The sequence below is a fragment of the Augochlora pura genome, chromosome 3, assembly GCF_028453695.1.
Source record: "Augochlora pura isolate Apur16 chromosome 3, APUR_v2.2.1, whole genome shotgun sequence".
NCBI classification, from domain to species: Eukaryota; Metazoa; Arthropoda; class Insecta; order Hymenoptera; family Halictidae; genus Augochlora; species Augochlora pura.
The window spans coordinates 6,754,919-6,768,336 of NC_135774.1; the positions used below are offsets into that span (position 1 = coordinate 6,754,919).

The 13,418-nt window shown below is 35.3% G+C and overlaps 1 protein-coding gene across 1 annotated transcript in view; it reads left to right on the forward strand.

Moving 5' to 3' along the window:
- The window catches only part of LOC144467623 (uncharacterized), a 58,045-nt gene extending 45,747 nt beyond the window's left edge, over positions 1-12,298 (forward strand). The window contains exons 5-6 of the mRNA XM_078176513.1: positions 7,032-7,651; positions 11,104-12,298. Of these exons, the coding sequence (XP_078032639.1) occupies positions 7,032-7,651; positions 11,104-11,322 (839 nt within the window). The 3' untranslated portion in view covers positions 11,323-12,298. The remainder of the gene's footprint in view (positions 1-7,031; positions 7,652-11,103) is intronic.
- Positions 12,299-13,418: the final 1,120 nt, after the last annotated feature.

Sequence of the window (13,418 nt, forward strand, 5' to 3'; positions counted from 1 at the left end):
GATTAATAAGTCAGAAGCCAAGATACGGCCCAGTTTCGTCCGCCCTGTACTGTTGCAGTGCGCGGGTGGTCCTGTAGGTTCCTTGGACATTTCTTCTTGACTACGAGACGATTGTTAGTATTATCGCAATCAGTCTCACGCTTTTTGATCGTAGTACGCGGTTACCGTAACGAACTTTATCACGCCTAAGTGGGTTCCTTTGCGGGTCAGTTTCTAAGGGAATGGACAATAATTGCGGCAACGCAGTCCCCCAGGTCGACGTCAGGTCCACTCACCGCTTGCACTATGCAATGTGGCATGGTCTGGCACGTCGACCTGCTAAGCAGGATTAACGGCTGAGTATAGTTAAACTCCCGAGTTGTGGGCTGGCACAACCCGCACCTGCTTAGCTGTTCGGGCTCCGGCGAGGCGAATTAGGCTTCGCTCAACCAGATCTTGGCCACCAGAGGATTCTGCAGATCCTGGCCTCGAATCGGGTTGCTTCCTTGAGGTAGTGCACCTCGTCAAGGAAGTGAGAGCTCCGGATGAGGAACTGACAAACCTCTGTACTCCCGGAAAACCTGCTGGAGATTTACGACCTCCAGTAGGCGAATTTTCGGATCAAAAGTGCATTATAACAAGGAATCTCCACAGAGTCATTGGAAATCACCGTCTCTGTTTGGGTTTTGCCGATCGCAGGTATTTGCAAGACATCGGCTATCCTTGTTATTAGAACAGAGCAGACAACAGTTCGTTTACGAGTACCTATGTATTTACGAACGCATCGCCGATCGCCATCCTTCTTTATCTAAAGGAAACGTGGGCGACAACGAGCCTCGCCTGATCGCTCGCTGGAAACAAACAGCTGAGCGGCGCGTGCCTTTCTCTCTCTCGCTCTCGCTAAGACACGGGCATCGTGTACGAACAGCTGAGATCGACGAGGAGAGCAAAAACTCACCGACACTGACTAATTCTAATCCTATTTGGATTTATTATTCTGATTACAGACCACGTAAACCGAGGAGGAGCAGACGTGCGAAGTCCCGTCAACAGGGAAAACTGTAGAGTTAAAATAAAGGGAACATTTATTTTACTCCTCGTGTTGGTTAATAAAAAACCTAGCAACTCCTTAATCCCTCAGTTTCGGAACACGTTAGGGCTAACGGTAATCCTTAGCCATATCTAACAGGTTGGTTTGGCTTGTGAGGGATTGTTAAGGCATCGTTGTGCCTGTGAGGTTACCTAAGTTTGCTAATGTGTCATTTATTCAGCCTGTCGGCCCAGCTGGCGGCTGTCTAAGATACGACTGGAGCGTACAAATCTTTGTACTATACATTATCTTCATGCGATTGTAATTGGGGCCCCAATGGGTCTATGAAATATGGAATAATTTATTAAAAATATATTTGATTTTCTCCGTGACGTAGTTTATGTGCGGGGTTACTTTGGAAAAGGGATCGAAATGGACACCTAGGTATCGAGTAGATGCTTTGAACGCGCGTTCTGTTATTCTAACTGTGGGAAATCTGTGGATATCTAGAAATCCTTAGAGGAATTTCTCACTTGGATTTGGAGAATTGAAGTTTTTTCTTGGCACATCACTCTAAGATGATGTTTGTTATAATTTTGAACTCATTCTCTATTCCTGCTATTTCCAGGGATTATGACGACAAGGTCATTCAGGTCACATTCGATGTGACATCGTAAGCGGTGTATAATTTCTAAAGAGTCGTCAAAAACTACATTTCATATGAAGGCACACAGGACGGATTCCTGTGGGCAGCACTTTTTTGCGAAACTGACTGCCCTGGTTAGAAACTGTATTGGGATTTGGATGCAAAAGAGTGGTTGTGGAAGATGTCTGGTAGTCTGTTTGTAATTAATCTTTCAAGGGTTTTACTGATAAGTGGTAGTAGGCAGCTGAGTCTATATGATGTGGATTTTGTTCTGAGTTTGCTTTTTTTTAAATAATTTTTGGGTATAGTATATTTTATCAAGTAAACTCTGATTTCGTCTTTACGTTTAGTAAAATTATTTCCGGTATGATATGACTAACTTGGATTTTAGGTGTTCTATAAAAGAAAACGTAATTCATTAGTAAACAAATAATGGTTCGAATTATGTACATTAAACTTATTAGAAACTTGTATAATTATCATTGTTATCCTATTTTCACTTGTTCCGTGATCATTATTTTTGTATTCTACATATTATTCTTTCTTCCAAGTAATTACTTGCTTTCGTTCATTTATACGATTCTATAATAGCATTCTTAACAACAGAATATAACCGTGTCTGCGAATATATTTTATTTCCGATAGCATTTCAACTTCTCTGAGTAAAAATCCTTTCCCCTTAATTATTCAAATTTTAAAACATCACAATATTAAAATGATGAAGTTAAATGTAATTCAAGACATTTATACATTTCAATATTTTTTCATCTTCTGTATAAAATGTTGCAAATACATAAGTTAATTCTGTGTACATTGAAATGTATTGAAATAATGAAGGGTATGATTTTATCTGCACAACAGCTCTCTAATAAGTAATGTTACGCTTGATTGTTTTCGTAATTCTCAAAAATTTAAATATTCTGAATATTAAAAATTCTCAAAAAGATTGAATAACCTTTTTAAGATTTCCTTTGCATTGCACAATGCAGTACTATCTTTACACTAGCTTTGTATAGCTAATAATACATTGTATGATGCAAAGAAAACTTCCAAAAAGTTATTTACGCAGTTTTTGTACGTTTCTAATTTGTGTGCAAAAATGGAACAAACATTCCACAGTCCAATAATTCTAACCAATCATCGTATACAGATATGGAATCTGTTGTTACATCTTTATTGTTCGTTCAGAAGACTCTCTAAGAATAATAAACGGATTGATAAAATTTTGGGTAATGTATATGTTTTCGAGAATCTTTAAACTTCCAGATCCTACCCGATGTGTTTAGTTTCTTGTACACTTAAATCTAATACTAATATGTAATTGACAAGTTCTTAATGTGTAAAAGTGAGAGATCTATTCATGCTTGTTTTTCAAGAAAATATAAATGTTAGTAAGTAATTATATTAGTAATAATATTCTAATTACTTATAATGTCGAAGGTATGAAAGGCCCTTAAATTAAATAAACATTTATGATTTTTTTTATTTGCTGCAACTGATTTCTAAAAATATTATCACAAAATATTACTATATCAGGTTTCAAAATGACTTTTACATTAAATTTCTTATAACTAAATAGCTGTTACCGGCACAACTGATGCGTGAGTAAGAAGATTGAATTTCATTTATGTAAAATGTAATAATTCGCATAAAACGGAAGAACTGCAGGTCTGAAAAATTCTTGTCGATTTTGGATTGGAAGAGTTAAAGTTCTCTTATGCATAAAAAATATCTTTATCACTATCGAATACTTCGACAAATTCGATACGGTTTATGTTGAGGTAGCGGTGGAAATACTGCGACGTGAAATAGCTATACTTATCTGTAATATCATTCTTAATTAGATACTCATACCAATATTATATCTGTATCTTTCGGTTCCGACATTAAAATCCTCATGCAAACCGTAATATAGAAATACCGGTATGACATCCTACTAGTATACGGAAATACCGGTATCATTTTATGCATTTACTGGTATTATTGTCAGGTTCTTATTATTTGGATTAGGAATATTAGGAAAATAATATGTTGTTCGTTTCTTTTCTCTCTGTCTCACATTTGGATTTGAGGTTCTATATACAAATGAAGCTGTGAGAATGCATTATTGCTCCAGTTTCTCGAAATCATAATTCGCCCACACCCCGCGCACCTGTGTCGCCACGACGGCCTGACACAGCCAGAAGAAGGAGCACGGGGTGAGATGACAGGTGTCTGTCACTTGTTACGCTGCGCGCCATATTTCTGAAGTGCACGGCAACTGCGAGAAAATCGTTGTTTTTCATAAATTCCGGCCGATAACCGCAAGAAATCTCGAGATTTTACAATTTTTAATTGTTTTTAGTTCATAACAATGTTAACCAATTTAAATGAAATTTTCAGCATGAATATTTAAGTTATCGAGATCTGTGAAAGGGGTATTTTAAATTTTCGCTGTAGGCCCAGATTAAAAAATTGGTAAACATCAGTTTTTAATCTTATTACCATCCATATTTTGTATAAAGATTCGCAGTAAATATTCCTGGCATCGTATGTAAGTCTGGGGAGAACATTGTCTGATGAATAAAATCGAATTTTATACTTAAACACGTTTTTCTCGAAACTGTGTCCGCCACTTCTTCGAAACTTGGCACAAATACAAATGTGACGGCAGTTGTTCATGAATATGAAAATGAAATTAGGCAAGATACTAGATGCCACCCTTAAGTAAAATTTCTAATAAATTATTAATAATATAGAGTAATTAGCAATTCAGGTCACATATTGAAGATTATAGTTTCATAATTATATTTCTTACGTGAGAACATCCGAAATTAACGAAATTATGGTTGTTTGAAGGACCCAACGGCTTTGTATTATTATCAATATACTAAAAATCAAAAGCATTCTTCTGGTAACTATGTTTCTCAGAGCGATATCGATGATATTTCATAACCGACTTAACCAATTTGCACAAAACTTTATGTACGCATTTAGTACAAATGTAACACGACAACAAAAATTTTTACTTTTTCCATTGTTAGGCTCCCGAAGTTTAACAAAACATAAAAAATCGATAATCAAAATTCAAAGTATTGCCATATTCTCAATTACCGTCTATTTATTTTGTTCTAATATTTGTTGTAGCCGAATTCATACTAATTAAACCATTAACATACTATGAATGTTATTCCATTCTTTTTAATCTCAATAAAAGTCTGGTATTTTCTAATCAATATTTAAACGTTTAAGTAAATGTAAACACATGATAAATATATATTGTCTTTTTCTTCTATAAAGCTATTACGATCGAATATTTTGTAATCGTTGTAATTTGAAGAAAACAGTACGGCAAGGGGTTAAGGAACTTACGCGTTTTTTTTTTTATTTCAGACAAGCACAATAGCCAACACCGAAAAACGACATTTTTCTTCTACAAAATTTTAAAACGTTGTCAAAATACATATAAATAGATCTTGTCGATTTGACCGCGATAGGTATAATAATTGCTTTGTAAAAAATTCTCTAACAAATTTAAAAAAGAAACACTGATTTCACACTACAATTCCCTCTTAAATTCAAACGAAACTTCAAATCGATTAATGCCGAACTTCCATAGTCCCCTTCCTCTTGTTAGGTCTCTAATTTTACATTCGAACGTCATACTCCCCGAATCAATACATTGAAACTACAGATTAAGTCTCGGCGGTAACTTCGGAACTTGTGATTAAAATCTCGGTAATATCGTTTCTCTGGAAAAGCGTGTAACAATCAATCTCCCCGACCAGCGTTTAACTGAAAAAACAAAAACAAAAGCAAGAGCAAGAAAGAAAGGGTAGAGTAAAGTTCAGCAAGTATTGGAAGACGATACTTTCCTGAGAGTTTGTCCGACGTGACCGTTAGAGAAATCTGACGCTTTCTAGATAATCAATCTTCCTCATGGTACATACACGCGCGTCGATATCTACGTTGACGCCTTCAATTTTTTGGCATTCTTACATACCTTTCTCGTGCATCTCTTTTTTGTTTGAAATTTGGCGTTTATCTCCTATTGTTTATTGTTTCTTTCACATCGACGATGCAACGATATCGAAGGAGGAACTGAGCTGTTAATATTACTATAAATTTTTCAATGAAAAATTGTAATTCTTGAATTCTTTTACTGTTTGAAAGTAAGTTGACGCGTGATTGGTTTTAATGTTGAAAGAAGTTTAAATAATATATTTTGTGCTAATATTTTATATCATAATAGGCAGTTTCTCACAAAATGTTAAAAGTTACAAAATTTAGTGCAACAGAGTGAATAGAAATTGTTAATCGTTGAACTAATGGCAAATCTTTAAAAAAAATGCTATCAATATAAGCCTTTTAAGAAAATTTGTAAAAAAGATATTTGAAACAATGAATAGTATCATGAGAGCAGACAATTTAATTTGAATTGGAAAAAGGAGGAAGACAACCATTCATTATGGCAGACAAATACTTCGAGAAGTTAGAAAAATCCCTTTTTCAGTGTCAATTAACTGAAAGAAAAATGTTTGCTCATTAACATTACACAAATTAAATCTCTATCAGCCGTATAATGTTTAAGATTTGCTTAGGAATTTTATAAAAAGCCAATTTCATCCTGGAAAACAGTTACTTGTAGTGATAAATCGAATCTTGAAATGAAGTCAAGTAAAAAAAGACAATATGTTTAGGGGAAAATAGGAAATGCGTTTAAACCAGGGCACAGAATTAACCAGTACGTAGCATGAGGCCCGCGAGGGCTATTATTTCTGATTTCGATTGCGCATCTTGCTCCCTGTTGATCGCCTAAATCAGGGCTAGGAACGGTTCGAACACAACATGATGTTGCACGAAGCTACATCTACTGACGCTCGTCGCGTTGCTTCCTTCAGCTCACAACACCTCGGGCAACATAACTATTCATGGTGCATTATGGCTGTGCTTATCTCAATAAATTTTCACATCATCCATGAGGTATTATTGTTAATTCGTTGTGTCATTTTATTTTGCGTGGTAATTTCGGATCTCCGATAAATATAGAAAGTAAATCTTAAAAACAGTTTTTGATTTGATCGCCAAAATTTAAGGTAGAAGACTGAACTAAGCTCTACTGCGCTGAAAAAATTAATTAGAACTATCCCAGTCGCTTTTTAAAAGTAATAAGAGCCAACGGATATCAAATTTCATGCAATGTCAACATACTTTCCGTCTTCAATTACACATTTTGCTTTTTTACATATTTTTGTATCTTTATAAGAATTAGTTTGCACATACGGCATTAACTTTATTTTTGATGATTTATAAGAAAACCTTACGTGTCAATTATAAATACCGATGCGAGGTGTATTCTCCGGCACGAAATAATGCGTTCTGATCGATTTTTTGTAGTATACATTGACGTCGACGAGGACGATCAGCCCTTGACGTTGGACATCAGGCTGCCAAATAGCTTGCAGCCACGGATGTGGGAGATCCGGATCGTCCAGTTGGCTTTCGAGCAGCGTGCACCGTCCGGTTGTCTGCAGTACTTTCAAGGGACAAACGGCACCCTGAAAACGCTCAACTATTTGTCGAACGGCAGATTCCTCGCCGGCCAGGATTATCTGCTTTGCATCCGCCAAGAGAGGGGAATGTGCGGAATTTCCTACGCACCTTGCACCAGGGACTCATTTCGAATAGGTCCTTCGAGAATGTTGATCAGCGACGTGAATGGCACCAACGCAAACGCGTCATCTATTGTTGTCGCCGAAACCTCGGTCGGTAACGCGACCGGAAACGTCACCGGATACGCGTTCGGACAAAATGCTGCCAACAACGTGGCTTCCGCGAATAATACTGACGCGGATATCGAGGGATCAGGAACGAATCCCATCGACCAGGATACTGCTGCTACGATGAACATGTCGAGTCTTATGGAGGCAGGCATGGACTCGAATGCGTCGCCGTACGGACGGGAACGGTGCAGAAACAGGGTGCTCATCCCTTGTGACTTCGAGGAATTTATTACGGTAGTATTTCCGTAGTTTATTTGCAGTGATGCTAGTAAATATCGGGAGAAAGTCGAAATTTTGCTTCATTTTCTACGGGATTACGGCCAAATTCGATTGTTTGAAGTTCTGACGTTTCTACAGATGTAGAGAATTTGTTGTTCGGTGTCAACAGTCGCGAGCTGTTTTCTTGTCTTTGTTGGTATCGTTGCTGATGTCGACGTGAAGTCATTGTATTTTACGCGCGGAGCTCAGTACATATACATTTTTTTTTTATGAACAGCTTGAACGTTTACGAAAATGCATGTGTTTATGAAGAAGAATTAAATCTATGGGTTTTATTCAAAAAGTTATATTTTCAAGATTTCGAGGACATCGATGGTTTTTTTTTAAACGGGATTACATATTTCCATCATTATATAACGATATCTAAGATTTTCAAAAACTTGTAACGGTATGTGTTCTATATTCTGGCAAAAATTCCTCGATTCATGGGTCGCATCAGAAAGGTGATATTGAACCGAAGAATGATAATCTCAATCTTATCCTATCTTTTTTTACCTTTCTCCCGTTAACCCTCATTTCAGAGGGCCCAGCAAGCGTCTTCTTGCAAATAGCTTTCCATAGAATACCTGATTCGTCCATGTTGTGAATGCATTCCCAGGAAGGACTTTCCTCTTGGACCTTTTCCTGAAACTTTTTGGTGAATGCTTCCGCTGTCGCGGTGTCGGCACTCGTGTTTTATCCAGACATCATCACTACGCAGATGTTGTAGCGCTGTTCTAAACGTCACGACCATCCGCGACATATCTGAAATTAAGAATCGTGGTTATAGATTAAAATATCTAAATATCTACATCAGGAATTATCGATCGGTTTAGACAAATTTTAGGATATCTGTTCTAAATACCTGAAATGGTGTACCTGATTTTACTATGTCTGCATTCGTATGCAGTGAACCATTTTTATACCTCATTGTCAAATCGATTTTTGAATCCATGTCAACACGTGTTATTCAGTTCACTGTACTTATGTCGATGACTTATTGGGAAGGACTGCAGTCTTTATACCACAATCCAACTTGAAAATAAAAATTTATTTATACAAGTAATAACTAAACACAGTAAATTATCTTCAATTGTATAGAAAATGATAAATTCATAAAATTATCCTTACATAAATACATTACTTTAGTAAAAGTATAAGATTTTTGGATAAAGCGGCAGAAAATTTTATGTAAATGAATTTATTATTACACGTAAACTTTTTTTTACGATGTTTTAGATATATCTGTGCGGTATTATTTTTTTTCGATACGAATGTCAAATCTTCCGATATTTAAGAAAATTTGACAGCGGCAGCCATTTTGTAATTGTATGCTTGATTCTACAGTCTAAAGATTGACACTATGCTGTCGAATATTAAAAATTTACCACGACAAGTTAAAATTTGGCATTTTGAACACCGCAGAAACGAAGATTTGACTTTTAGGAACAATGATATTTTACTCTCGAACTACTCAGTCCAATATTCACTTCTATAATAGATTCATCATTACTGCAGATATCCGAATCAGTTTTCCATTTCTCTGATGTGTTCACTAGTTGCAATTTTTTTGGAACCATTTTTCAGAAGGTTAAAACCTGATCTCTGTATTGAAATAAAAAACAAACTATGAGATTTGTAAGAAATGTAATAGAAGCATATTTTTAGACAGCAAACGGACTCACCAGTATCAAAATTTCTTCGTAATATGATTATTATAAATATGATTATTTAGACATTTTAACACATCATACACATAGTTTTGAATATATATGTAGCAGTGACTTGGCATAACCTTGACTACTTCAATTTTGTCCATTGACGGCTGCACTGTGCGACTGTGTGAAAGCGACTGAGTACTTGACGCGATGTTTCTTCCTTCCTCATCTTTGTTTTTATGGAGCATATTCATGTAATTTGATTATGCACGACGAACATTGTAAAACCATTTGCAGTTCTGTGTCACATCGCCATTGTAGTTCAGAACTATAATGTTCACCCAGTGCGCACGGCGTTCCACGTTATGCACGCATAGACAGAATTCAATGTAGTAGTAGTAACAGTTTTTCCTTAATATCTCAAAAACTAATGCTAAGCGTTCCTAAATGTAAGAAAAAATTGTTTAGAATACCGTTCTTTATAATATATTTTTATGGCCCTTGAAATCGGAAGCTTTTGAGAACTTGATCTCGAATTCGTTTCTGACAGTTTTCGGGAGTGTCTTAGTCACGAGATACATCTCTTCCTTTAGGTAGCAAATTTCTGTTCTAGGCTTCTAATGGCTGTTTTGCATGTGGCAGCCTCTGGTCTAGTCGATTGTGTTTGGATCGCTGACTATGTCGACATTATATTTGTTTTCGTTGATACCCAAAAGTTTTAAATATAATAAAGATTCCTATTATACCAGCGCTAGCGGATTCAAGGATTAAGAATCTGTTCCAGAATTTTGTAGTTGCGCTTTCTGTTATTTGATTTAATATTTCTTCATTCATTATACTCATGATGAACAATATTCCACTTGAAATATTTTTTCCTCTTATCGTTCGAGTCATGGTCTGTATTATTATGGATTTGATTTATCGTCGACGGAACAGTGTATTGGTATTACAAAGCTTGTATTCCGTATCTTGTAGTGGTAATTAAATCGACAATAAAATCGAAAATGAGCAGAGAGAGAGAGAGAGAGAGAGAGAGAGAGAGAGAGAGAGAATGAGGGGGGGGGGGGGGGATATTCTGCACACATCTTATATTTCTTTAGACTTGGACTGTGACGTTTGAAGTTCGCCATAACAGGGGGCGTCAATTATTGTGCCCACCAATGTAGCATCCGAAGTTTTCGACAAATAAAATTTTTTTTTAACCTACATCATTCTTCCGAAAACGTTTAAGTTATATGTAGATGAAATGATATAAACACAAAATACTTAACAGAATATACGAAACAATTTTTGAATTAGTTTATATGCCCCCAAAATTTCTAAATACTAATCTAGAGTGATCCGGTGTCAATTTCTGTACACTAATGTAGTTACTATGCGTCAATTTCTGTACCCTAATCTAATTACTACAATCAGTTTTAGGTAATTAATCTTGCGACAATTGAATTTATTATAATTCATTATATGTCTTTCAATACTTATGCTAAACTTGGAAATTTAATCGAGTTACAGTACATAGTGAAATAGAAACAAGTCGTTTTGTTTCAGTTTCTGAATTACAGCAGAGTCGTAATTATTTGAATCCCATTTGATCGAGGTTCTGTATTATCCGAAGTGCTTCGAACTTTACAGTCGAGTGTCGATTATTCGAATAGGTTCGAAAGACGTTTACGCAATTAATCAAATATCACATCGTTTCTTTCATTATTTCATTTCACATCATTTCTTTCGAAAGACAAAAACATAATACATGACTATTCTGTGTTACAGCCAGGGAATAACGACGCCGGAATTTGCAATCTTGAACACTGTGGTAACTCTTTGTGTGATCAAAACGAGCTGGACGAAGAGGGAAAGTGCCGCGTGGAAACTTGGGCGACGCCCTTTCGCATAAGAGTAGCTTTTGGTCCTGGACAGGACACAGGGACCACATTGGAGGACAATATTGGCATGTGTCTCGTGTACGAGCAATTACTTTGCGTGGCCTGAACAACAGTGTTAAATGTGCTTCGAAGTGGAATGCAATAAGAACTAAAATTCGCGAAAGAGATACAAACCATTCAGATTGAACGTATAATAATCAATAGTGAATGTATAATAACATCGACTAGTGTTTGCTCTCGCAGTAGCAATAAGTGGATACCATTTTGCCAACGTTTTAGTTCATTATACAGCTTTGGTCGGTCATTATCATATTATTTGAAATTAGGTATACATATACTCTTTCGCAGGTCATATTCACCTTTTCAATTTATTAAAATTAATTCCTTTTTTTGCAAATCAAATTCATTTTTTTGTATATTATACTGTATAAAAAAATCATTTATAATATCCCAACTGGTCAATTTGATTTGTGAATTGCAAAAGAATGCATTAGATTTACAAAAGAGATAATTTCATTTGCAAAAAATGAACTTAAAATATATAAATTGTACTCGTGTATATAATAAGTTTAAATCTTTCGATACGGGGTTGTGAAGCTTTTGTTATTAAATTCGCTATTGAAACTATTTTGATCGAAGAAGTCCAAAAGACGTCTTTTTAAATGTTAATACGAAATTATTTTCGGTAATCATGATATTATTTATTATTTTGTTTAAGAAAATTACGTAAGTAAATTTTGCATTGTTGATACGAGCTTCTTACTGATAGGTTCTCTTCTTTCTTGCACTTATATAACAATATATAACTGCTGACTTTTCTATCAACGTGTGTTCATGTACCAGCTCAGAATGGTTATTTGATATTAATAATGGCTTCCGATATTATAGAAATATAAATAGAGGAAACATGCCAAATGTGTATCAGTCACCTAAATCATAGCCCGTGTATTAATTGGTTATTATTTAATGTATACAGGGTGGGGCAATAACTATTGCCGCCTCAAATATCATCGAAACTATAAGTTTCACATAACCACTATATTTTATGAAGGGGGTCATCCGGTGGCGATAATAGTTTTTTTGCAGGTACTTCGGACATTTGAAGGTCACCTTAATTTTTTTAAATGCATCGGTCTGTTTTTGCTTCCGTATTATGATAGAGGATCTTAAAACGAGTTCAACAACCGATTACACAAGGTCATTGAAGGTCACTCCACCTGAAAAAAAACTATTATCGCCACCGGATGGCCCCCTTCGTACTGTGCAATTTTGTTTCAGCAAACATTTCTGTGAAACTTATAGTTTCGAAGATATTTGAGGTGGCAATAGTTATTGTCCCACTCTGTATAGTAAGGTCCGGAATTAATTTGCACATGACAGAGACATAGCAGTTTCCGAGCCCTTGTATACAGAATTTACACTCTAGTGATTTTATAATACAACAACTTTGCCTTCCAAATTGAATTCAAAAGATTACGATTGACTAATGTGATTAGTGACCTGTCATTTATATTTGAAACAAGCAGGCTAAGGATCTTCGTGCACTTATGAAATTTACACTTTTTTTTAAATGACTGACAGGTGTACATATTCATTGTTAATTTAATAGATATATTTATCTCTTATAATATGCTTTATGGTTAATATTGTACTTTATTAATGTAGTCGATGTAGTTCCAAGTCGAATTTTTCAACAAAGCGGATGCATAGAACAGATCAGAAAAGATAGAGGACGTAGATTAACGTAGATTACACGAAATAGGATAATTAGTTTTAACATTAACAAACATTAATAACATAGCAACCATATTTTCGTCATAAAACATTTTCTAGCTGGTAAATTAAATTTGTTCTTCATTTAGATTTTTATGAAATGATCTGTCACAATTGTGTATGTCACTAACATCCAAATCAAGGTAAGTAGCCTACAGGGTAACTACCTCTTTTATGATTTTTTAAATTATTTCGATGAAGTGTGTAATACTTGGAGAAACTAAAAGTTCTTGTCTTTTTACCATAACATGAGATTGTGTAATATGTACGTTGTACTAATTAATATGTAGTATGCAAGGTGAGGTCTATAATAGATCTGCATAGCATCTTAAACATCTAAATGTAGTTTCTTAATGCTACCCACAATTTACTGTTGAAATATCTTTGTTTTCTTTGCACAAGAAATTATTCAATTGTCAGTATGTTATC